Below are 27261 nucleotides of genomic sequence, written 5' to 3'. Positions count from 1 at the left end.
AAACTTGGCCTAGCAATTGTCACTTGGACTGTTTACGTTCTTCTATAGTTATTTTCTATTCCAAGACCTTTCCTGTAATTCACCTAACACCCTTCCCTGTTAGTAGTTTTGATACCATCCCAGGGTTTTGTTTGATTTAATAAAGATGGTTACACCAACATTCTTGCACTGCTTAAACCTAGGACTACAACCCATGGGTTGAACTCTTTTAACTATCTGCAAAACTGTGGAATTCCCTCCCAGACAAAAATACGAACTTGTACAGAAACAAACAAATTTAAGAGCGAGATTGCAAATCTTGACATGTATGTTAATCCAAATAGTTAAGACTATTAGATCTCTCATATTCGTGCTCATATTTTATTTATTTTCCTTTATTGTTTGGTTTTGTATATGTATTTCTTTTAATTCTACTGAAAGGCACTAGCTTTCAGCTACTCTCAAATTCGAGTGAAAATAAAGTTCATGTATGTACCTGACCTACATCAAAATTTCACCAGTTGGAAATTGCTGTGATAAAAGCCTATTGCATAACCTCTCAAAAAATTGGCAGACAACCAAAGACAGTATACCTAAGGGCCGACGATGTGTTCTTACAGTCAACCTAAAGCTGGACTCATGATGCTAGCTGATAACAAAGTAAAGTAAACCGACCGGGAAGAGGAGGTATGCGATTGAGAATCACCGCCCGCTTTCTTGCTCGACTGGTTGTCATTCCCCACATGGCTGAATTCTGTGATGAACTCTACTTTTCCTGCATCTTCTGGAGACTGTGAGCGAGAAGATGAGCGTGACGAAGACCTACAGTGGAAAGAAAAACATAAAGTGTCACGAGGAGCCCCACAGTGGCATTTTGTTTGTGTGAGTCATTCTTGAAACATTGTTTCCCTCAGTTTATTTTGACACCAAGTTGTTAAGGAGGACGAGAAGAACTGCAGAATAGAAAAAAGTTTTCTTTCTTCTTTCTTAGCTGGGGACACATTCAAAACCTTTTTTTTTAATCAGAATCAGACATTAACAAAATTGGTGAGACATTCACCTTTTTGGACTTAACATCCCAGACAAAATCACATCAAATTTTCACATATTCATGATTAAATAAAATCCATAGGTATAAAATTAATGACCAGCTTAAGGTTGGCAAGTAACGTAGTGTAATAATAATAATGATGATGATGATGATGACGATGATGATGAGGATGATAATAATAATAACAATAGACACATGTATTCCTGATGATTCCGAGGTAATGGACTGATCCCCTTAGAAATTCAGATTTAATTCAGTTTTCTTTGGAGAAATGTTGCCTGCTCTTGGAGGGATATAATGTTATGGAGAATGCTTAAAAAGGTCAGCTTGAATTTTAAGAACAGTAACAGCAACTCAAAATTCGGATTGAGGACATTTTCTGTGAGTTCAAAACTCAGCTAAAGAATCTGAACTTGCACAAATTAATCCATGAAGCGACTGCAGGGAAAACTGTAAAAAACATAGTTGAAGCATTTTCTTGTTTGGTGCTTCTGATGATTACATTTGCCATTGTTCACTTGCTGTTTTGCTCCATGAAGTTCAAAGCTGTTTTGGTATTGCAAGATAAAAAGCCTTTGGGTTTGTCAGTGATTTACCTTCTGTAAGGCTCATATGTAGGACTTGCTTTTCTAGCATAGCTGTAAAACACAGAAAATGCATGAAAATAATGCAAAAATTATAAATAAAGGTAGTTACACGTTATCAAAAGACACTAAAAGTTGTTACACATCGTCACAAGACTTCAAAGATGCGAAAAGAAATTACACATAGTCCGCCACACAACATTGCGGAAATCAGAGGTTAAAAGAATCACATTGTCAAAATACGTTGAAAGAAGTTACACGTTGATCAGAACAAAGCTAAAAGAACTTACACTTTGTCTCAAAACTCTAAGGAAAAAACACATCATTACAAAGCATTCAAAAACAAAATGTTCATGTCGTTACAAACGTCATAGTGTCACTAGCTCCCAGCTGGCTTGAAAACTCAGTTGGTAGAGCACTGCACCAGCATCGCAGAAAGCATGGGTTTGAATCGTGCTCAAGCCTGAACTTTTTTCAGGCTTTCTTTTCGCAACTGCAAGGGTCTTTCGTTTATTTAATAGTGTCAAACCATAACAGTATCCTACAGTAATTGTAGATATCTCATCGTAGTGTTGCACAGTCATAACCCTGTAGCATCATAGTATTGACTTTTGTAGAGTTGTAGTGTTGCACAGTTGTAGTTGTACAGTCACTTCTTACTGTACTATCTGCACAATAATTGTAATGTAACACGGTCAAAGTACTATAGTTGTCACACACCACCAAATGAAGTGATGAGTTGTTACAAAATGATGCATTACCAAAAAACAAAAGGAAAACATTACAAGATACACAACGTCCTGTCATAGTGTTACTGTAATGTGGAGCAAGTACATCTTCTTGAACTACATGTAGCACATGACAAAGGTCCAAAGGTAGCTACCTTGGGGGTGATTGTTCTACGTCATGTGCTCTCCTTCTTTGCTTTTCTCGTAATGAACGTCTTTCACGTTTTGCACGTCGACCCTGAGAAATACAAAAACAATGTCAACGATGAAGATCACCACACCACTTGATGACTATAACTGCTGCAGTTCAACTTACAGTCACAAGTGATCGTTCTTCCTCTTCCTGCCGAAGTCTTCGTTGTTCCTCTATTTCTTCCTTGTCTTCTTTCAGCTTTCTGCAAAACCACAAACAGAACAATTTCCAATTACACATAACTTTGCAAGTCAGAGTTAATCATGAACTTTATATGGATAATGCTTCCGTGTTTTAAGGTTTCGCAATTTACTTTGGTGGTCCCAAGACCAAGGATTACAAGCAAACTTGTGCTGCCACTGTTAATTAAGGCTGCTTTTTGTGGGCATTGAAATTTTTTTCACTGAAAAAAGATGAAAAACTCGCATTTCTATTTAAACATGACTTGACTTCAAGCTACTTATATCTCATACCATATCTCAGAAACTTTTCAACCACTTATCCCCAAACTTTCCTAAAATGTATAAGGGGGTTAGTTTCTAAAGAAACTGTGGTGCTGCGTCGGTGGGGAGTAGAAACGAATGTTTGGTTTATCAACAGAGTTGATAACTCAAGGTAAATTGGCCACCATAAAGGGATGGTAAATGAGTGCTGACGTTTCGAGCGTTAGCCCATCATCAGATTCACTCTGGGCATTTTTCCAGGCACCCCTTTATTTGCAAAAAACACGCCAAACATCAACTTTTGTACTATTTTCAACAAACCTGCAAAACTGAGCTGAAGCCATTCCATAATGCAGTCCTCGGGAGTCTAAAGTCTCCCGCTAAAAAGGAAGGAAAATACAAACAGATAGCACAGTTAGGACATCACAAGAAATAAAAAATAACACCCAAAAAATAATTTTTTATTATAACTCATCACAGCTTTATCTAAACAATAACTAAGGACAAAAGATTATTACCTGATTTGTGTCAATTTCGTCAATATCCACTGTAACATCTGTTTATTTAAAAAAATTAATAAAATAAAACAAAACATTATTAGCTAAGGATAGGTTAAGGTCAAGATTTTATGTCCTGGATAATATTATTGTATAGGTCATACTTTGTTCTGTTTTATATTACAATAATATTATTAGTTGTTTCTTTACACAAAGTTTCCTGTGATCTAGCCACTTACCAATGTCACTTAGAACACTGTCGCTATCACTGTCACTGTCGTCATCATCATTGTCAGAATTGCCAGCACTTGTGTTGTCATATGTGAACCCTATGGTTGCCTTGGCTTGACTTCTGCAACACAGTCAAAGATATTCTTCTTTGTTTCAGTGATTCCACTAACGGCACTTAATCCGAGTTCAAATGCAGACTGGGGTGAGTTTTTAAATTTTCATCTAATCAGAATTATTGGAGTCCAACACAAGAAAAATCACATTAAACTTAGTCAGTTTACCAAGTTAAATAACCAAACTTGGTAAACTTACTAATTTTTTTGTGATCTTTCCGGCGATGGGGTTCATTTTGTCATATGATACAATAATAATTTTTATTATAAGTAAATTATTTAAGTATTGTGTAAACTAGGTTCCAGTCCCTTTATGAACTTTGCAACGGGCAATTTTGGAGAAAAGTGCTCGCTTGAGGAGAATATTAATAATTATTATTATTTTTATATTGAAACTGGGGCTAAAAACAATTACCACAAAAATTAATCTTGATTTTGTTGACCACTAGATCGGACCTAACATTGATTGAAATGAATGGAATTCAACTCAGTCACCTCAAGATGCACCACAGGAATCTATTCCTGGGAAAACAGATCCCTTTAGTACAAAACTCCAGAAACTGATTTTTTTTCTGTGGGTACATTAGAGTTGACTGTGAGTTAGTAATTATGGGTAAGCTTGCAGCAAAAAAAAAAAAGAAAATGTCAGTGATCATGAGATCATCTTTTAACTCAGCCCTCTCAAAATGAACCAGCAGCCAGCAATGTTGCTGTCAACGCAACAGATGACAATTTGTCACAATGTTCACATTAATTATCCGCAAGATCCCTTCAAACTCTTTCTACCTACTGCTACAAAACATTTTGAGAGGTCTGTAACGTAACTGTAAACTGGAGTTAACAGTGAGTGAAACAGGACATTTTTAAAAATAATAAGATAAGAGGATCAGGTTTCTTAAGAAACGGTGGTGTTGTGTCAGTGGGGGGTAGAAGGGAATGTTTGGTTTTATCAACAAAGTTGATAATTAAAGATAATTTGACACCATAAAGAGATTTGAGAGCTGACATTTCAAATGTAAGGCCTTCGTCAGAGTGGATCACTCTTCATTAGAGTGAGCTGGATTTGCTCTGATATAGGGCTAAAGCTTTACACATCAGCACTCAAATCTCTTTACAGTGGCCAAATTACCTTATCAACTCTGTTGATAAAACCTATTAGTATATACCACACAAGTGAATAGTGCCTTTCGCGCGCGCTGAATGGCTAGCTCGGAGGTGATTAGCCAATTACTATTCACATCCGAGCAACTGAAGAGAAACAAGATGGCTTCCCGTTTCGCCACAGTCACTAGAGAGGAATTTATTTAGATAAATGAGGCAGCTGTTACAAAAAACTACAAAAATGGCAACAAAGTGAAAGTGAAAGTGGTGGATATTTACCGAGCTGTGAAGTGGCGAGGTAAATATCCACCACTGTTCACCTCCACTTCGGTGAATAATAATAAATTATTGTTAAATATTAGTTTTTTTAAATGAGTTTTCCACTGCTGCTTACTTCTCTTTATCTTTCTTGTCATCATCCTTCTTCACTCCATACATTTCTTCTATCTCTAACTGACGAATGTAAGACTCCTCCGAAGCTAATAGAAGAAAATTTCAAACAATTTTTAAACTAATTTTCATTAACAAACTTCTGAGTCCTAACGAACAAAACTCTTTAATACATGTTGTGGTTCAAAATTGTTTTTGGTTTAGAAATTTTCACACCGGTTTGATTTTTATTTCCTTTTGTCTTTGTGTCAGATTATGGTAATGAATACTGCTCAGAGGAAAATAAAAATAAAAATGGTTTGGAAATTTTTAAACCAAAAACATTTACACACAACACATGCATTTAGTTCCTACTGACTTTTATATGTATGCAGAAATAATACTCAGCTAAATTCAGTACCACTCATATGGTGTACTCATGTTTATTAACTCCAACAATGTTTTGTTGCTCCAAAAGTCTTGAGTTCTCTGTCCATTCAAATGCGTAGTTTCTTATGTTAGCATAGATGTTACCAGTGAGTCCTTTGCCAACCGACCTCGTGGGGAATAAGTTATTTTCTTGGTTGACTGCAAGGGAAATAAGTAAATTATTGACTGACCTCCACTACAGTCTATCATTACCAGTGTCCTGTATCTCTCGTAATTCAACCTGTGCTCCTCAGGATCAGTTTCCATTAAGGGTCTGAAAATACAAAAAAATATAGTTATACAAACATAAAATAAGTTAACTGAATACGAAAAATAACAGCATTTTTAAGGTGGTCCTATGTCACCAGCAAACACTTCTGTAGTTATTTCTTCTAAATTTGTGGAGCATAGATGCCCTTGGTGGTGGACCACTCCTCTACTGAGGAAACAACCTCTTGCTGGAACAATGGAGGATAAAAATGCACCAGTCACAGTCGACCTTTGTGATATAAATGGTGTCATGTAATCTGAGTTGACTTCATTGCCGAAGAAGACTAGCACCAAGCGTCGAAATGTTGTGACTTCATTGTGAGACATAACAATACACTTTCTAACTACCACAAGGAACAAAATAACCTTCTCCTTGACATTCTTGCCAGGTATTTCATACTAATTTCTGTACTGCCTCTGTTGTATTTTTTATTTCAGTTTGAACAAATCTTCCTTGACTGTGCAAATTTAATAACTGAATGAGTTACAAAGCACTGTCATGACAAAATTTTGTGATATCTATTGTAGAAACCACAAAACTGACTTGACATTCATTTCTGAATTCTTACCCAATAGAGTTGGATGATGGTTGTTCTGGAATAATATCCAGATGTGCCCTTACATCAAACCTAAAACATGAATAACAACTCACATTTAGCAAAATTATAACAAGATGCTTCTGTCATTACTGATCTTAGCAGTATATGCGTACAAGTCATCAGAAAAAGAAATGGCAAACAAAACTCGCTGACGAAAACCACAGGAGGTTTGTGAGCTGATGACCTCACTTGAGGGACCGAGGAACATCACCAGTATTTATTTGTTAATGTCGCATCCTTTCCAGCACTTACAACGGCTACAGGTATGCAGGAGGGAGCAGGTATGTACTTGAAATTTACTCAAATAAATTATATGTTGAAACAATGTTAGAACACTAGGGCTGTTATAACAGATTAATTAAGCTGTGGCTTAGGCTTAGCTAAGCTGAGCTGTAAAATGTGCTAACAGTTTTTACAGGTACAAATGCTAGGAACAGCTACAATGTAATGGCTTTAGTTAGCTACAGCTGTAAATCTTGACCTTAACTGCCATTTTTTGACATATTTATACAGTAATTTGGGACTTAGCTAAGCCTTGACTTATTTAAGCCGCAGCCCTAATGTTAAAGCAGTATTTGTTGAAAACAGTGTTGAAGCAATATGGAATATGCACTGACCTGTCAATCATATTATTTGAATCTCCTTGCCATGGCATCCTAAATATCATTAAAAACAGGTCACATTTTTAGCCCTTTGACTCCTAATATCAAAGAACAAATTCTCCTGTCTTGTCCTCACATGTTTCTTATAAAAGTACTGGGGAGAAGTTCTTAAAATATCAGGAAAATCAACTTGGGTGATCATTTCCTTAATTCTCATAACCTCAGGGGTTGACTAAGCATTGATATTACAAGGAGGCATTTGATGCTGATCACTGTTAGGGCTTAAAGGGTGAATCAAGATAATAAATAAATACTACAATTCAACCATAATATCACCTTTATATTGTTAGGAACAACACGTGGCTAGAAAGTGGTAATGATCGTTTTGGCCAAAGAATGCACCCTCTGAACAATAATATTAATGACTGTGTATCCAATTAGAAGAGACATCGGTATGAGGCCCCTTAACATGTTACTCAAGGTGGTCCAGTAGATTTGAAACCTCTTTTCTGATCGTCTATAGTTTCTGGACTTGATATGAGAAGTTTATCAATATTATACTGTAGCCTAAATCTGAGTACTACCAAAGGCACTTTCCACTTAACCAAAACTTTGGATTTTACAGGTTGAAATATAAATGGTACACACAGATCAAACGGACATTTTCCGGAACAAATGAAAAAACTTTGAGGGTACTCCACTTTTTCTGTTCCAACCAACTACCGTTCCATTTGTACAAAATTTCCATGTCCAATTTGTTGTCTTCTGGCACCATCACATATGTTTCTTGATCAATCAATGAGATTGCAAGTTTGGAACGACTAGAAAAAAGTCTTTCCATTTGACACAAAAAAATTCAGAAATTTGCAACCAAAAATTTTGGCTAAAATTTAGCCAAAACTTTTGGTTACAAATTTCTGAAAGTGCACAAGGTCTTGTGCCAGTCACATTTAGGTTGTAAGCTATGGAACCTCCACAATTCTCAACAATCCCTAGAGCCAAGATTCTTGAAGCACATTGTACTTACATAACAGATTTGCCATCCCCTGCTGCGGCTAACTGTGGATCAATGTGGATTTTACATTTTTGTCCATAAAGTCTGAGAAACTGAGTTGGGTCTAGTTTCTGAAAGTGTGTTAACCACAAGGAAAGAAAAATAATGGATTTTGATAAAAAAAAATTGAAAAAGTTTCAGTCACTGACACAGGCATATTCAGAAAAAAAATCTGAGTTCCACCTGTAGTGGAAGCTATGGCCTTCTGATTACTAGTTCTGATGCTCTACCACTGAGCTACAGGAGACTCGTGGGAGGTATATTTGAGTCCATTAAACTAGTAGGTTAATATGTTTTAAGCCTGGTGAATAAACCTGACTCATGAACACACAAGAACTTGATAAAAACGTTTGCTTTTTAGGTCAAATCTCCACCCCTTCCCCACACTCCACCCCCTTGGGATTTTATTTACACTGATAGACTGAGAGTTTTTGAAGAATAACATAGATTTTATAAGCCAGGCTAGTGGTCAAAACTATTATACTCGAACAGGACTCGCCAAATGACAAAATAGATTGTGGTCTCTGCCTGCACCCCCCTTTCCTCGACCTCAAAAGATGGTGTCTTTATTGTATAGCCACCCCAGCAGTAAAAAATGACAATGAGATTCAAACCTCACTTCTCTTGTTTACGTAGCAATGCTGACTCTTGCTACATGTAGCTGAATATTTCTGTGTCAAATCAAATTGTAAAGCCAATAAAATTTTGTCGGTAGTGTTCATTAGGTAGGTGGTGTCTTCGATAACCCCTCTACCCCAGACAAGGTGGGTCCTCTTTGAACAAACTTGTTATGACCAGTTCCCTAAGTTATCAATTTGATTTCATTTATCAGCTTTCCTCCGGCGCCAAGTTCGAACTGTTACCTTCCTTGTCTCAAAACTCTTCATCTACGATAACAAAATAAAATTTAAAAAGAAATCCAACCATCCTTTCGTAGAAAGCCCTTCTTCTCTCTGCCCTCTTACGATAATCGACCATCATGCCCCTGAGTTTCTTCTCCTGTCTCCTCGCTTCTTGCCACATCTTCGCCCGCGTTCCTTCACAAAAAATTCTTCACCAGACAAACTTGAACCTATACAAGCTAAATCGGTTGACTCTGCAACTCAAGATACTCCATTTTTTTAAGGGGAAAAATGCGAAAAACATTGCTTTTTACTCAGTTGAAATCTACAAAGCTTTGAGTTTACAGTCTTCGTGATTTTTGGTCAGCGTGTCCTCGTGGAAGCGCATACTCTTTACAAACAAAAAATGCGGGAAATTACTGCGGGAAATTTCTATTTTCGTTTTGCGAAGCCATTTCATATATTAGGGAGGGGATGCTAGGATTTGTAGAACGTTTACGCGGTTTTTCCTTTACAAAATTAAATTATTTTAAAAATTTAATCCATTTTACGATATCATTTCTTACTATAACTGTTAATCTATTTCTACTTATATTAATCTTTTGAGAAAAAGTGCTTGTAATTTAACGTTGTAAAAACTTCTGAGGGGACCCCACTGTCATTACTTGTCACCGTTATCACGTATAGCGCGCGTGATGTTCGCGCATTGATCACGCGCATTGACCAGGCTTCGTTGTAGTGTGATGGCGAATACTTCGAGAACGGTCGTTTGCCGATGGAAGCCTGGCGTTATAGTGCGTTAAACACGCAATTTCTAAACTTGCAGCAAAAGCTGTTGTCAACAATGCAAACTTCAAAGTAAGTACAGTTTTCCTATGTTAAATATTAGAGGAAAATTCTCTAATTATTCGCGTAAATCTGGTTTCTCGCTTTCGCGCACATAACGGCTTCATCGCTGATCTTTGCACGTTTAGCACGCTTGTAATTTGGTTTGTACCCTCGAGAAGTCATTATTGCGATCACATTTTGCTTTTTGTTCTACGTTTGTGGGAAAAGAAGTTTAATTTAAATTGGAAAGACTGTAGTACGTAGTTTGCAACAACAGTCGCGTAACGTTTAATGGCAGTTCATTTTGCACATGTGGTGTGCGTGATGTCTTGCCTTTCGCGTATTTGCACGCTTTGTGGAATGGGAATAACTAATAGGCTTGATACCTTTGTCTTTCACGGAACACGCTCTTGCAAAATTTAGCGGTTTTCTGCTACTTTAAACCTGTACTATTGAAAGAAAATATCCTCAGTACTTGGATTATCTGATTTTGGAAACCAAAATTTTTTCAGCTGAAATTGTATGAAAGTGAAATTTGACACTTTTTAACCTTGAGATCTAACAAATGCCTTGTTGACGTTGTTCAGTTGGGTTGCATCCGGTTTGACTGCGACAATACGGAGTTTTGCCAACAATTTTGATTGCTGGTAAATCACAGGTGTTCGATGTTAGATATTGCCAACTAAATTTGCGACCTGGACACCTCTCTATTAAGCTGTCCAGGTAGACCTGGTCCCATTGAAGAGACAGTTGTTGTACAACAATTATTGCAAGTTGCGATTGATTGTTGCCCGCATTACCACCTCTGCATACAACATAAGTAGACGCTGTTTCTGCTTTTTGTAACACCTAAATTTGTTGCATATTGAGGTGGTAATATGAGCAACAACCAATCGCAACTTGGAATGCAACATTGTTGCGCGACAAGTTACAAGAAAATGCTGCCCATATTACTTGGCCTTTACAGCTGTTGACAAATGCAATCTGGTTGTTATTTCTCAGAGATAAAAACTCAGCAAGTATTGAACCAATGGAAAGTGACTTTTATAATAACAACATAACCAATGTAAAAGCTGGAGTGAAGCGAAGAGCAGCTGATGACCTACAAAGTGAAATCTCTCAGGTTTGGTTAATGTTTTGTTGTACTTATAAAGCTGCCGTTACATGTTGAAACCTTAAGGTGAAACTTGTGTGCAATGGCACTGCGAAACAAGTTTCAACAGGCGTTGCACCGTGTAGCATGGTTGGTTTAGTGAAACTTTTTCGAACTTTCGTTACAAGACAAGTTTCACGAAAAGTAGAACCGCTTTCTACTTCTGCAAAGGCTCGCAATGGTTGCAGTGCTGAAAAAACATGAGTTTCACCGTGTAGCACCACTTTGTGAAACTGGTTTTGTTCGACGTTGCACACAAGTTTCAGCTAAAAGTTTCAACGTGTTAAGGCGACTGAAGTATCAGCTGTTTCTATGTGAAATTCAAAATTTCCGTGTTTGCCCGTGGCATTAGGGCTCAAATCACAGTTGCATGTTATGACTAAACCCTAGTTGACATTGGTGAGCAAATTTTAGATCAAATTTTTTCCATGCTGATGTGGATGAACAAGGACATTTTTTTGCAAAAATGTTTTGAAAACCTCCATTATTAGCATCTACACATGCAAACAAAAATTGTCAGGTCTAAAATTTTCTCAATCATGTCCATTAGGGTAAAGGAAAATGTTAACCCTTTAACACCTATTATCAAAGAACAAATTCTCCTAAGTTGTCCCTATACTTTTTTATAAATTACTCGGGAGAAGTTATTAAAATATCAAGAAAATTCACCTTGGGTGGTCATATCCTTAATTCTCATAACCTCAGGGGTTGAATAGGCATTGATATTACAAGGAGGAATTTGATGCTGATCACTGTTAGGGCTTAAAGGGTTATTAATACTTTCTCCCGCTGTACATAATTTATACAAGATATTTTTATTTAAGTAATGTGCATGTTCACTTAATGTGTGAGTTTGATTCACTGTACTTACTTTGTATTAATCAGTTCTGTTGTTACCACCATTTATTTGTATTTCATTTTCTAACCAACACAGTGCCACACTTTCTTTAGAAGCTAAACATTTTATTCACCTCAAAAGATGTCTTTATCAGCAAGTGAAAACAGTTAGCTTTAAATGATAGTGAACCAAACAAACTTCCAGCACACTGTAAATGAGTATAAAAGGAATTCAAAAAATAAACCTGATTCAAATTAAAACTAATGTTTTGAAACAAAGCAGTAAATAATTCTCAGACTTAATATTCCTGTGAGTATCAAAAATAAAAACAAGTGTAACAATATTCTTATCAAGATTGATTTTGAAAACATTTTAAAAGGTCGTTGAAATGTCATGTAACATTTTTTTCATTAATTTTTCTTTTAAAATGTAACAATATTCTAAATTATTATTATTTTAAGTGTAAATTTCCCTTGACCAGTGACCAAAACTTACTTTAAAGTCATAAATTTAACAGTTTGCTGCATCTTTTAATAACACACAAACTTTGAAGTTCAACATACAATCAGTGATTGCATTTTACATTTACAACTTAAATTATATCCCATGGATATCTGTGGAATCCTAGGGTTTTTTTTAGTAATCTGTGGGTTGAAAAGGTCATGTTAGCCAGTTGTTTTCATCACAAATTATTTTTCATTTTTATACGGGATGAAGTTGTTAGCCCCAGCCTCCACACATCCATCAATCTTGATAATTTTGTGGGACCATTTGGCAAAGTTGAACTAGACTTTAAAGTGCCTATGAAGCGAAAATTGTTTTTGTGTAGTTATAAAATTTACACTTTAACATATACGATTTCGAAGTTTTAGAGTGCTGGGGTAAAACTTGTAGATCTTACAAACGCTCAAAGTTGAGCTATTTTGCTTTCAAAAATGGTTAGAGGACTGGGTCGAGTTTTATGCTGAATTCCAAGTTGTGACGTCACATTGGTGCCAAAAGTTTGTTTACTTTCATTCCGTTCTTGCTGCCGAAAAGGATTGTAGAAAGAGAAAAGTATGTCTAGCGATTCTGTGAACGATCGATTCTGGCAGCTCTCTTTGTTACGGACGCCAGCAACGCAATATCGCCCTCGCTGTCGCTTATCTTTCTTCTCTTCCGCCATGATGAATTGCAGTTCTTGGCACCAACGTGATGTCAGCGGTTAAATGTCACCTGGTATTTTGGCCACGCAATTCGAATACCATTTTTGAAGGCAAAATAGCCCAACTTTGAGCGCTCACAAAATCGGCAATTTTTACCTCAGCAATCTCAAACTTTGAAATCCCGTGTTTGAAAGGGTAAATTTTATAACTACCTAAAGACAATTTTCGCTTCATAGGCACTTTAATTAATTTTACTACCTGTCCAATATTGTTTTTTGATAAAAGCAGACTTGAAAAACCACATCTCTGGCTCTGTAAGTTATCAGGCCTTTGAAAAGCACGTCCTGGAGGCATTTTTAACCATCAAATTAAAGGTGCCAATAATACATTAGGTCAATTTTGTTATGAATTTGTCAGAAAAACTGACATTCCTGTCCAAATCAGATACCCCTCTGGCTATCATCTTGGCTTATCATTATAAGTCTCATTAACAGCCACAGTGTTAAACAGTTATCTTCATCAGCTGAGGTTTGAACTTTAGAGTTTCTGTGTTACTGAAAAGTGCAGTAAGCCAGTGAGCTAATAGATCTTTTCACACTCTTAAAATTGCAGAAAAAACAAGCAGTGAACATGACGTGAAGAAGATGTCCCATGTGTGACTAACATACCCTCAAGAACAGTAGAACAAAAAAAGATATTTTGAAAAAAAAGGCTTTCTAACTAGGTAGTTTTCTATTCTTTTGATAAACTAAGAGTGACATAAACCTGTAAAAACGCAATGCGAACTCTGACAATGGAACTAAAAGTGTAAAATTAATTCAATTTTCAATATATATATTTTTTTCCAACAAAGCCAGCTCAATATAAATAATTATTATTGTACACTAGGTTAAAACATTTTGTTGAACTTATTTGAACTTCTTACAGTGTTTTCTTTGTTGAAAAATTATAGACCTTTTTCATAACTGTTAATATCTCATTTTACTGTTCTGCACTTATAGTAACCTAGCATTTCAGCGGAGGCAATGCTGGAGTTGATTTCGTTTTGATACAAACCTCAATGTGTTGATATGTAAATGCAAACTAGTTAGCATATTCCATAAGAACAATGTGATTCTATTTTCAAGAAAACAGTGAGGTTTGTATCAAAACAAATTCAACTTCAGTCTCGCTTCTTCTCAAAGGCCAGGTAAATATTAAGCACCCAAGGACAGGTCAATATTTTCGCAGTGACCTGTAAAAGAAACCTGTCAAGCACACGACTGTAAAATGAGAAATTAACCCTACTTACCTCATTTAAGAGTAAAAATTATTTTGAATTTTGCTTATGCTAACAAGGCGAGTTTATAAGGCTAGTTTTCATGATCATGACTATAAAAGAATAATTTATTGGCCACCATATGTGACAAGGGTCTATCATATTTATTTTTTTAACATTCAGGTTTCTTTTATCAAGTAAAACCTGTAAAATTATATCTATTAAGTTATCAGACTTACACTAGATTCCAAGACACCTTTGCTGTAGATAGTTCATATTTATTTTTTTGTACATGTACTTGTTAGACTTGATGTTAAAGTCATAAGAGTAATATTTCTAACTATTTGGTTGGCAAACAAATAAGAATGTTATTTCACAATAATAATTCATGAACTGTTATTGTAATCATCCGCTACAACCACATTAAATGTCTCTAGAACTGACAGCACAATTTTTTGGTTTTAGACTCGTGCACTTCAGCTAAGTGTGACAATAACATCATATTGCAAAAAATAAAACTGAACTTTGTTTGAGATTCAGATCTGTGATTTTGTAAACTTGGTTGGTATGCTGTATGGATTGTTTATATGAGGGAGAGTAAATACATTTTTTTTTACTGATCTTTAATGAAGGAGAAAGCTTCCTTATCTTCTACAGTTCCTGTGATTTAGTGGGTGTCCTGTGTAACCAAGTGAATCTTTCAACAATTTTTCATTCACAGGGTCATGCAATCTCGTACCCAGAGTCCTCAGGCTCTTTGGCCAGCGGTTAGTTGCCAGGAGAGACTCTGGGGACATCGAATTTTATTACCGCAGGATTTATGCGGTAAAACAATGGAAACCGCTACAGAACAGCCAATCAAAAAATTTGAATTTTTTCGATGTCCCCAGAGTCTCTCCTGGCGCCCACCTGCTGACCAAAAAGCCTGAGGACTCTGGGTACGAGATTGAGGGCATGTACCATATCAAATAATTTGATGTTAGTTATTCTGGGTTTGCAGTACTGGTATATGTATTGAGTATTCTAAGGTAAAGAAAAATAGCAGATGACGGAAGATTTGTGCTCTAAGAATTGATGGAACTTTGGTTTCATGTGAGGGGACGTACCAAAAGTAATGTCTTCTATCTAAAGGCTAGTAAATTGTGGGCATAACTTAACTTGGGACATCAAGCTCAACCAAAGTTGTCTGTTGTTGTGCATCCCTTTAGGGGAAGGAGGTTACTCCCCTTAAAAAAGTATATATTAAGCTATATAGGTATGTGCGGCACCAAAGGGTATGTTTTTTTTTTTGTTTTGTTTATTTTTTTTTTTTTTTTTTTTTTTTTTTTTTTTTTTTTTTGCAATTTTGGTCTGAATAGGGTATAGATTTTAACCATTTTGATCTGAAGTCTGAAAACGGGTGTGGATTTTACAGATTGAAATTAATGGTTATGAAGTTTAGAAACCAGGTCTGAAAATGGGTACGAATTTTAGAGGCCAGGTCTGAAAAAGGTACTGGAAAATTTGGAGAACCAAGCCACCCCACCCCAATAAAGAGATTCAATTGCTAACATTTCAAGCATTAACCCATCAAATTTGCTCTGACCATCTGACCTCCATTAGCTTTAAAGGAGTCTTGCAATCGTCAGTTAGAGATAGAAGAAATTTCAGGGTGAAGAAGGATGATGACAAGAAAGATAAAGAGAAGTAGGCAGCTGAGGATTTAACTAATGGCCTTAGCTCCCACGAGTCTCCTGAACCTTAGTGGCAAAGCATCCGAAGTATAATAATCGGAAGGTCTTAGGTTCCACTCCTCATAGGAGCACTTGGATTTTCCTTTTTCCAAGTTTGCCTGTATCACTCACTGAATAATACACCATTCTCAGAGGTAACTAATTAAAAAAAAACATATATAAAGTAATTTGGCCACCTTGAAGAGATTCGAGTGCTGACATTTTGAGCGTTAGCAAATCTGGCTCGCTATGATCAAGGAGCAATCCGCTCTGATGAAGGGCTGACGCTTGAAATGTCAGCACTGGAATATCTTCATGGTGGGCAAATTACCTTATCAACTCTGTTGATAAAAACAGAGATTTGTTTCCTCTCCCCATCGAGGCAGCACCACAGTTTCTTTAGAAACGAACCCTCTTATCGATTTGTTAAAGTGAGAGCCTGTTGTATCCACTGTCCTATATTGAAGATGTAATTGTTTTGCAGGAGAAGTTTAGAAAAAAAGATAAAAAGCCCTCAGGAGAATGGTTGACCAGCTCCTGCCTAAAATTAGATGTGTATACACAGACGGAATCTTCATATGTGACAGACAACTGCAACAAATCTTTGGTAAGAAAGCTCATCTGTTTAAAGCCATATTAGATAATGTTCTAACATTGCTGTACATACAAAAATTTGTTGGATAAATGCTTTGCTTTCAATCAAACATTTTGCAATGTTGTCATAGTGTAAGATGGTCAGTGTTAAGGCATGTATCCAGCATTGTTACACAGCATGTTGGATGTGTTTTACAACATTTACTACAATGATAGTCAAGAACTGTCTTCGGTTGATGTTCAAATACAATGTATCTTCTCTCAAATAGACCTTATGCATTAATGCCAGCCAATTTAAATTCTTTTTGATATAATTATGTTAATTGGTGCTACTAACCTTATTTTAGATTATAAAATAGCCAAGGTCAAGCAAGCACTGTGATTGGTCAAACTGAGTTCTGTATAACTCCACAATGCACGAAGCGTACGTATGGTGCGTGCATTATAATTGTACATATGCACGGAGCACACGTCAGATTTTTTGCCTGTAAAAAATCTGAGAAAGTCAGAGACAGAATGCGTTGTCACTCCAGTGATTCGCAAAGAACAGTCTCGGGTACTGATGTTTCCAGACTTTTAATTAACTTCAACTTGTCTCTCAACACCTTAAAACTTCAACTTGACTTGGGAGTTAACTTCTTGAACTTGCTTATGACGTGACGAAAAACTAAAACAGTTTGACTTTTTACTTGATTGCGCTGTCGCGTGCCCTGTCGTGATCGTGTCGTGATCGGCAAGAACGCGCACTATTTAATTACACGTTATCTCGTGTAAGGAGAAACTTGATGTTGATTCATTAAAATTCGCACTTGTCTGAGGAGTAATAACTCAACAATGCACTTGGCACATTTCTTATTTCTTTAGTAAAAATTCTAATGAATTTTGCACATGCTGACGAGGCTAGTAAGGCTAAGTTTCAGGAAAATAAAAGAATAGTTTATTGGCCGCCATTTATGAATAAGGTCTATGACTACTGTAAGAAATATTTCAAGGCTAGTGAGTAGAATTTGTTTGTTAATATGAGGACTTAAATTGTTCCACCAGTCTTATGTTAGTGACATGGTTCAAGCAAACAATAAAAAACTGGAAAATATTGAAAAGTTTCTGGAGACACTGGGAAGCAAGATTGAAGGATTTTTGATGGCAAGTGAAGCTCAAGAAGGTGAACTCACAAGAGAGAAAAAGAGGAATGCAGATTTGGTAAGTGGTTTTATCATTTTTCTGCATTCTTGTTTATAAGTGGGTCATTATTTTGAAACATCAAAGATATTAAAGGTTTCCCTGAAAAATATTGATACAAGAATATTGTTATTAAGAAACCTTTTGTTGCTGTTTACGTGACCACTTGAAACAAGAAGTGGTGTGTGCATTTCACGCTTTGTTCAAGGAAATGCTTTTTTGTCCATGAACCATACGGTAACTTTTGTTATTCATTGAAGTGCATTTCACCAGCAAATTTTTTCTCTGTAGTGTAAATTAATGCTCCTTAAAATAATTAATGATTTCCAATCCAGTTTGGTTAGTGTAAAGCAAGCATGTCTGATTTTTTTTAATGATCGATTAGGATCCTCCTTTTTGTTGAAACAAAATATTAAAGCTCAGAAGTATTCTTTTCCATTCTCAGACATCTTAAGTCCACCCTCTCCCCTCCCCCCTCCTCCTCCCCCCCCCCCTAGAATTTTTGCTGGATGCAAGATGCAAATATGAAAGGATTTAAGGTGGCCGAATACAGTTTTTTAGTGTACAGATGTAAGAAGACGTTATTTGGAAACTATGTATTTCTGGACGCCCAAAATTGGTATGGTGTAAGACCAACTAAGAAAGAATGTATTTTCGTACGTCTTGTTGAGCTAAGTATCGTTTCCATGGCAACGCAGCGAACTATTAAACATCCATAAATAGTAGGTTTCCTTTATTTTTAGAAAATGTACTCATTAGATTTTTTCCATTTTTTGTATCCAGAACAATTCTAATGAGCCGTTCCTTAGAAAACAGTTCATTTCCACGAAAACAACCAGTCACAATTTTTTGGTCAAATGCGCATGCGTGGCTTTACTTAGGTTTCATGGCAAAGATGAAAAGCATGCAAAAGGTCTTGGTGAATGACTTTTTTGCTTGGAAAGAAAAGAAAAAGAGTCCAGAAACGAGAAACTTAGTTATTTATGATCAAAACTTAACTTTATTATCCATTTCATGTGAAATTGAGGGATCACTTTATCGACCGCCTTATTTGCGTACCACAACCCTAGCACGCGCTTAATAGTATCACTTACAGAATCTGTAAAGCGCGCGCAAATTAAGCGATATATCATACAGGGGTTTCATTATGGGCAGGGCACCAGCAAATGGGCTGTCTGTGAATATGAACTTGCCCAGCTGCTTTTAGCATCTTGACTAACTTTTCCATAGAAGAACACATCCAAGTTAACTATCCTGCACAGCTGTACTAAAGATTTGCACACCTGTTCAAAATCTTTCTGAAACCCCTGATCATGTGCTTTAAAAATAAAATATTACATCACATTTCCTTTCATTGTGCATATGCCACTCCTTGACATTCTCATCCTAGCAGTATGCAGGATGTTTGTCCCATGAACCTAGTTTAAGGGTCTTAGTTCCCACGAGTCTCCTTAAGCTCAGTGGAAGAGCATCCAAACTAGTAATCAGAAGGTCTTAGGTTCGACTCCTGATTGGAGCACTCGGAATTTCATTTTCGAGTTTGCCTGTGTCATTACTGAATAATACATCATTCTCATGTGCTTTATTTATTGCCAATCAAAATTCCTTATCTGGCTTTCAGATGTCCTTACGGCACCCACTAGCACCAGAAGAAGAAAGTGGGATGCCTGTGTCCACAGTCAGTCTCAGGTCACCTAACAAGTTGGGTGGAAGCCACAGGGTTACCAATATTCCAGCTCTAGCAGACAGCACCAAGTCACCAAGTTTGTGCCTTTCCCCAGGGCTGAGTCCCTTAGCCTTGCACACAGACAACGTTAACCCAGGCATTGTAAACAACAACAATTCCGTTAGTTGGAACCAAGGCTTTCACCAGGCACAAGATGGTGAAGTGAGACAGATACACCAAGGGATCCAACCCAGGCTTATGACATCAACACCAAGAACTGAATCAGCTACCAGGCCTTTTGTGTTGGAAGGGAAGATGGAAGCTCTCCCCAGAGGACTGGAGAGAGATGAGATGGGGGCTGTGGGCTCTGATGTTGGAGTTCCTGTGATCTTGTCACTAGGGGACAAAAGTAAGAAGAGCATCACAACAGAGATTCCATTGCAGGATATTGTCAATGGTGCTGCTTGCACTTTGAAAGGTATCTATCCACATGTCAGGTGTTTCGTGCTTGATCTGAATTGGAAGGAATTAAATGACCTACAAAATTAAATTTAGTTCTTTCAAGGAATTACAGACCTCGGTTAATTAAGTGGACACTCAGTCATGGCCCCAGCTACACATGAACACTACATTTTTAATCTCGCATAAGTGGACACCGTTCCTAAACGGCCTTGGTGGGGAAGGGGTTTGTTTGCATTCTGTTCCCTTCGCTGCTGGGCCTCTTCCTCTGTTCCCTACAGTCTGCCCCCTCTCATTGTCTTTTCTCAGGTTTCCAACACTTGTGTTATTCACAAGGCTGTTGGCTTGGAGACAGGAGCAATCCTCTGTGTCGTGTCTGGTATTGTGGGGATACCAAGTTGCTGAGCCGCGCCGAAGTTTCTGGTTCAAATCCCGCTAAACTTTCTCTAAATTTGCTGGAAGTGTTGTTCAGTAGAGACGAGATGGCCGCGTCAAACATTAACGGAGCACGTGGGCGGGAACTGCTTGATCCAATCAAAATAAAGGCCATTCAAGGTGAGTACAAAGTACAGTGCACTGCGGGCTTTGACTGTTACGCGTACGTTCTGCGTACCTCGAGATGGTAACATACAAAGGTATTTTTGCGCGGTTTATAATTATGTGAGAAAAGCAGATCTTAGCAAGCGTTACTGGGATCCAAAAAGAAAATTAGGGGTAGCCACGCATAAGCTTCAATTTGAAAAAAAAAATGTCATTCATTGATTATCTCTGAAAAAATACGCGCTACCCCATATTTCTTTTTGCATTTTGATAGCCCTTGCCCTTGTTAAAGGGGAAGTATCATGGGTTTATTTGATATATTTGTTAAAAATGATTAAATAAGACCTTCAATCAGCTGCCAAATAATTCTAGAATGACGAGAGGAAAGAAATCAACTCAATTCTTGAAAGGAACAACTCGTGATCTGTTTTAGCGCATTTTGGAAACAAAAATGCTAGAACTTGAAAAACATTAGCCTAACATTTTTCAAGTTTCAATCCATACCGGCCTGCTCTGTCTCTGGCCAGAGGCACTAATCGACAGTTTTATTGCTTTGGGGTGATAATTTGTAAGAAACTTGACGATTATTTCTTTGTTTCTGCTGACTGACAAACATTTTTCGGTTTTCAAGGAAATGACAGCGAATTTGCGTGATACTTCCCCTTCAAGATCTGCTTTTCCCGCGTCATCACGGAGAGCGGAAAAATACCTTTGTATTAAAAGACACCGTCTTGCTAAGGCGTCCTCACCCAGCAAGTTTGCCGAACTCATGTTGGTGTGTGTGTGTGTGAGCGTGGTAACAGCAGTTTTTAGACATGTCAAACTGTTGGCGACAAAACAGAACTAGTCTCTTATCTCGATATCTTTTGAGGTTGGCAAACTCACATTTGATGCCGGTGTGAACGTTTTGGTAAATCTGACGTATTGTTAAGAAATATCTCTAGGTGATAGGGAAATCAAAGTGCCAAATAAAGGTTTAAGAAAAATCCATAGGTTTCGGGCTTAGCCCTTCTTCAGTGGATCAATGTCAAGTTGTACTTGAATGTAACCAGAAAGTATCATTTTCGATCGGTTTTATTCGTTTACTTGTGGACAGCAAAACAAATGAAAAGGAGTACGTGGGGACGATGCCTTAGCTTCTAATTGGTTAAAGTCATTAAGTCTGGTTCCCACTTGTGCGATAAGCACAAGCATAAGCTTGTGACGTTCCCACATGTGAAACAAGCACAAGAAATGGGGGTCTTGCTTGTGCTTGTGCTTACCTGACGCCGGTTTCCACTTGTGAAATAAGCACATGCGTGAGATAAGCACAAGCACAAGGAATGGAAAAAGTTTCTTTTATTTGCGGTTATGCTTATGCTTAACCTGCGCTTATTTCATGCCGTTCCCACACGATTTTTCTTATGGTTATGCTTGTGCCAGGCTTTACACGAGTCTTACACGAGACTCATCTGAAAACCACTCTACGACGAAAACCAAAGCAGTCACATTTGGCCAATCACAATGAACGTAGATAGCCAGATAATGCAAGGACCCAATCACCAGCGCTAGTAAAAACAAGCAACCCGTGCTAAATGCGGGAAACGTGTGCAACCGCAAGTCACGATTGGTTATGCTAATGTATGTTTGATAAGCGCACGTGGCACGAGTTCTTGAACCAATCAGAGCTCGACAGACCAAAGGCCCCGTCAACTCAGATTCGTTTTTACAATGGGGAGAGTTTTCGTATGGTTGGATTCATGTTAACCTCTGACAACTACACGCTCTATAAATGGAAACTTTCAAAAACGTTTCCCAACGTTGACTTCTCTGAAAACGAAGATTTATCGGTGTTTACGAGAAGTAGAGTGAAAACGTTTAAAAACAAGATTTCTTCTACACTTTGAGTCGACTTTCCGTTCACATGCAAACGTTACAAAAATGATTTTAAACTGAGGTCTTTAGAAAAACTTGACATGTTTTTCACTTCGGAAGAAGTGTTTTTGATCATTCTAAATCTTGCACACATGGACATCGGACGGACACTTACGAAAACTGAACTTTAAGAAAATGCATCTTAAAAATCTCCGTTTTCAAATGAAAGTGATTAAGAACCCGTAGATCATGAGTTGAGAATGATGTATTACTCAGTAAGAGACACAGACATACTCGGAAAAAATCCGAGTGCTCCTGTCAGGAGTCGAACCTAAGACCTTCCGTGAGTTGTACTTTCAAGTCAAGAATTCAGTTGATTTCTTTCTCTCGGTGATCTAGAATTATTTTGCAGCTAAGTGAAGGTCTTAGAGATATTTAGAGTCGCGTTTGCGACAAACGTGAGACATGCGTTTATGTTTTCTTGAAAAAAATGGGTACATACAGTAAATGAGAATAGTGCGTAACAGTTCTGGCCTTTGATGCTAACGCAAAATTACTTAATTTTAAGCCGGCGACACAGCTGGCGATTTTATACGCCGATCGCGTATCGAATTTGTTCGCCAGCGAAAATCACAAGCGATTTTCACCACCGATTGATGCGGACACACCTGGCGATTTTTTTCGCTGATCGCGGCGATGTGGCAATTCAACATTGTTCATGTGATAAAATCGCCCAACCTGATTGATTGACTTTACTGGCAATTCGCAGCGATGAGCGTAGAAAATCGCGGGAACGGGAACACTTGGCGAATGCCGGCGAATTTAATCGCGGATATCCGACATGCCAGATATCGGCGATTTTATACGCGATCGGCGAAAATCGCAATCGCTGCACCGGGCACACCTGGCGATTTTCGCCGATCGCGGCGATCGGCGAAAATCGCCAGGTGTGTCGCCGGCTTTACTGAGAAACTGAAAACAGCGAGTGGAAATGTAGGATAAACATGGTCACGTGATCATTTCTGTCGTTTGCCGTAAAAGTTATTCTAAACCTCTCTAGTGTCGCAGCACTTTCACCAAAAGAGGTCAAACTCCCGTGACACTTCCCCATTAGCCAAACGAATCTGTTGTTTTGATACTCGTCTGAACGTGTCGTTGTCTGCTCATATTAGTGCCGTTCCAGTATAGAAGAAAATAAGTCGCGTCAAATGCTTCCTAAAGTGAGAACTGAGACTGCAAGGAAGTCTTTTTATTTTAATGGTTCAAAACTTTTTAATGATATTCCAAATGAAATGAAGGATCTTAACTCAGTCATGATTTTTAAAACTCGTATTTTAGAATTCTATAGATCACAAGCTTTTAAATTACTTTTCAAGTTAGTGGCTGTATTTAGGCTTTTTAGGCTCTTTTCTTTTTTGCAGGGCCCTTATTGACATCAGCATTTTATGCTGAAGAGTCACCCTGTTAAATAACATTTATCATCATCATCATCATCATCATCATCATCATCATCATCATCATCATCATCATCATCATCTAAAACGAGAGTTAAATAAAGCGTGAAGGTGTCGTCTAAATCGTTCCACTTTAAAACGCTACTGGTGTCGAGTGCCGTAAATGTAAAACTAATGCGAAGCGCGGAAAAATATGCAACCGGTGTCAAGCGCGGGAAAATGTAGTTGAGACAAGACGCGATCGGTTTTGGTTTGCTTCTGATTGGTTGGGAAAAAACGGCATGCCTGCTGATTGGTTGGCGGTACTAAGTGCTCGTGGTGTTTTATTTTTACACCCAGGATGTGTTCAACTGACTTAATCCGGAAAAATAATACAGTTTTTCGTTTTTTTGTCTCCAGTTCACATAAATTACAAGTTTCCAATCGAGCCAGAGAAAGAAGAAATGCGGTGGCGCTTCATCAAACCTCGAATCGACAGCAAATGCCGTGCGCAGCGCAGAATGCAACGAGAACAACTAGCCAAGCTTGAAAGTTCCCCTCGGACGGGAGGCTCCGAACGGATGTTCCGCAGCCGGGTGCCCCGTGTAGATCCCAGGGAAAAAGACCAACTCTTGTACGGTTATAACAAAACAGCGGACCTTGGTCTTATGACCTGTGAGCCACAAGTTTCCGTGGGAAGTTTTCAAGGGACTGGGGCAGAGGGTGATGAAGACCAGCTACAAGCGAATGAGGCAATTGTGGAGATAAGTGGGACACCTGTGACTATTGAATAGAGCCATAAAATACTGGGATGCCTGTGGCTGCGTTTGATAATATAAAGATAAAAATGGGATTCCTGTGAGTGTCTTTATTCCAACAGGGAAAATCGTCAGTCAAGGTATTCAAAAAATTTCTTATAAAGCAGTTTTACATGATTGACTTGTAGGAGTATGATATGACAGAGATTCGGTTAATCTGTCGTTTGAATTATCCAATGGAATCCATTGTAAGAATAGTGGGATACCTGTGGCTTTTGAATGAAGCCAATTTAAGGAAGATATTCGTGTCGAGTGGTCTTAAATACAAGAGGAGAATGGTGCATTAAAAAATGGAACCTGTCAGTTTTCATTTGAAAGGGCAAATAATCGAGACTAATCACGGAACAAAACGGGGTAACTAACAATTGAAAAAGAAAAGTTTTATAAATATTGTTGACTATTTAATGGGTAGATCTGGAGAAAACTGTTGCATAAAAAGATTCGTCATGATTGGACTGAAATCCTCACTATTTCCAGAAATGCACCTAACCCTGAATTTGGCTACTTTATATAAAATAGACGTACGTAAAGAAGGGAGAAAGAAAGAGTTTTGCTAACTTTTTTTAACTCGAGCAACAAAGAAAATTAGTCAATCGTTTCTCTTTCGTATACGTGAATTCCTAAGCCTAGGTTTTACTAACAACTCAAGCATAAGCGAGAGATGAAGCGTGCTTCCCAGTTGTGGGAGGACAGTTCGGTCCCACCGCGGTAAGCACAAACATAAGACTGAGCTTTTGTGCTTGTGGATCCGACACCGGATCCCAATCGACTTTAAAGGGGAAGTATCATGGGGTTTTGGTATTTTGGTTAAAAATGATGAAATAATGCCCCATTCACACCAAGGCTGAAACACGTTTAAAAGCTGTTTAGTTAAACACAGTTTAAAATTGTTTCCTTTATAAAAGTTGCTTTCGGAATTTTGTCGACTACAGATTTAGCACAAATGAAAGCATAAGTTTAAGTTTACTTGAATCCTATGTCAAAGCCATTGGTTCAGCTTTCTGTTACCAATTTTCGTTTTGTTAAACCTGGTGTTATTAAACATGTTTTGTTTGGTGTGAATGAGACTTTAGACCTTCAATCAGCTGCCAAATAATTCTAGAATGACGAGAGGAAAGAAATCAACTTAGTTCTTGACAGGAACAACTCATGATCTGTGCTAGCGCATTTTGGAAACAAAAATGCGAGAATTTGAAAAACACTAGACTAACATTTTTCAAGTTTCAATCCACCCGGCCTACTCTGTCTCTGGCCAGAGGCACTAATCGAAAGTTTAAGTGCACTCAGTGGGGTGATAATTTGTAAGAAACTTGACAATTATTTCTTTGTTTCTGCTTACAGACAAACATTTTTGGGTTTTAATGTCAGCAAATTTGCGTGATACTTCCCCTTATGCTAATCGCACAAGACCATACCAAGGTTAACTCTTTTTAAAGCTAATAAGGATCAGCATCTAATTTCTCCTTACTATATCAGTGCTTGATTAAACAAACAGGTTATAAGAATAAAAGGAAATGATCACTGAATACAAAACTTCTTGATATTACATATCAAGGCACTGAGGGTTGTAAGTCATCTCAAGTCTGGCTTCCATTCAAAGGCTAGGTTACTAAGCATAGGGAGTTGGTTTCAAAACGGGCGACCTGGGGGCCGTTTCTCGAAAGTTCCGGGAACTTATCGGGCCCGATAAGTATATTTTTAAATGTTTTTTCGCCGCTTACACAGTGATTACAGACATGGTACTTGGCCAATGTTTTCATAGAAGTATAAGATTTTAAAATTTAGTCTTCAAAGCTAACAAAAATTGACTTCTGTTAAGAAACATTTATCCCCAAAGACACTTATCGGGCCCGGTAAGTTAACGGGACTTTCGAGAAACGGCCCCCTGCACCGTTTGTAACGTCTTACATGGTTGGTCGAGAGAACAAAAGAACGAACAACAGAACAATGCTCCCAACCGTAAAAAAACAATGTAGATGCAGGTTATCAGGGTCCAGTGAAAATAGAGCTTTTGAAAGGTGAAGGTCTGCTGTTCAAAAGGAACTGTGGTGCTGATATGTTGGGGAGTAGAAAAACTGTTTGGTTTGATTAAGGTAATTTGGCCACTGTAAAGAGCGGCGTTGGCCCATCGATTCGCTTTGACGAAAGGCTACGTTTGAAACGTCAGCCGGCACCCGAATCTCTTTACGGTGACCAAATTTCTTTATCAACCCTTTTAATAAAGCCAAATATTCGTAGGTTACTGAGCACATAGGCTCGATTTCCGCCGCCCACTCGGGTCCGGGCTTTTTCCTCCCCGAGTCTCTTTCGGGGAGGAAGACCCGGACCCGAGCGAGCGGCGGAAATCGAGCCTACTAAACACACAGTTGTAAAATGGACCATTGCCAAGCTTACAATTTACCATCTTTCATAACCAAGCTGTAGTTATTTGCAATGGTAGCTGCGATTATGTAACTGTTTTATTGAATTTTAAAGTTAATTTTGAAGCCAGTCCCATTTTATATATTATCCTACTTGTTCGCCTACAATGCAGCAATGAAATTCGTTTGAAATGATACTACAGTAGATAGACCTCTGCTGAAACTATAACTGAAAACATTCCAAATAGTTTTAAAATTATCTTGTATTTTTGCAACACGTTTCAGTAAATATAACTATTTTCGTATGAATAAGAAATAAAAAAGTGTGGATTTAATGTT

The 27261-nt window shown here is 37.7% G+C and overlaps 2 protein-coding genes across 4 annotated transcripts in view; one reads left to right on the top strand and one right to left on the bottom strand.

Moving 5' to 3' along the window:
- The window catches only part of LOC146481856 (CLK4-associating serine/arginine rich protein-like), a 16660-nt gene extending 7212 nt beyond the window's left edge, over window positions 1-9448 (bottom strand). Inside the window, exons 1-13 of the mRNA XM_085107886.1 lie at window positions 9168-9448; window positions 8217-8314; window positions 7205-7243; window positions 6558-6617; window positions 5910-5992; window positions 5315-5399; window positions 3715-3827; window positions 3497-3534; window positions 3300-3358; window positions 2659-2737; window positions 2498-2580; window positions 1627-1668; window positions 655-801 (exon numbers count right to left, since the gene is read on the bottom strand). Of these exons, the coding sequence (XP_084964012.1) occupies window positions 655-801; window positions 1627-1668; window positions 2498-2580; window positions 2659-2737; window positions 3300-3358; window positions 3497-3534; window positions 3715-3827; window positions 5315-5399; window positions 5910-5992; window positions 6558-6617; window positions 7205-7243; window positions 8217-8314; window positions 9168-9266 (1025 nt within the window). The 5' untranslated portion in view covers window positions 9267-9448. The remainder of the gene's footprint in view (window positions 1-654; window positions 802-1626; window positions 1669-2497; window positions 2581-2658; window positions 2738-3299; window positions 3359-3496; window positions 3535-3714; window positions 3828-5314; window positions 5400-5909; window positions 5993-6557; window positions 6618-7204; window positions 7244-8216; window positions 8315-9167) is intronic.
- LOC146481855 (uncharacterized) lies at window positions 6800-27261 on the top strand. Of its 3 annotated transcripts, none has more exons than XM_085107893.1 (7): window positions 9780-9943; window positions 10916-11036; window positions 16507-16626; window positions 17658-17813; window positions 19414-19936; window positions 20227-20472; window positions 24165-27261. In XM_085107893.1, exons 1-7 carry the CDS (start codon window positions 9861-9863, stop codon window positions 24536-24538), a joined length of 1623 nt encoding a protein of 540 aa, XP_084964019.1. In that variant the 5' UTR covers window positions 9780-9860; the 3' UTR covers window positions 24539-27261. The 3 variants fall into 3 exon arrangements, with proteins under 3 accessions (XP_084964020.1, XP_084964019.1, XP_084964017.1); XM_085107891.1 differs by having other exon boundaries at window positions 16504-16626; XM_085107894.1 differs by lacking the exons at window positions 9780-9943; window positions 10916-11036 and adding an exon at window positions 6800-6850 and having other exon boundaries at window positions 16504-16626.

Source organism: Pavona decussata, unplaced genomic scaffold (assembly GCF_977016875.1).
Source record: "Pavona decussata unplaced genomic scaffold, jaPavDecu1.1 SCAFFOLD_48, whole genome shotgun sequence".
NCBI classification, from domain to species: Eukaryota; Metazoa; Cnidaria; class Anthozoa; order Scleractinia; family Agariciidae; genus Pavona; species Pavona decussata.
This window is presented reverse-complemented; position numbering and strand designations above follow the sequence as displayed.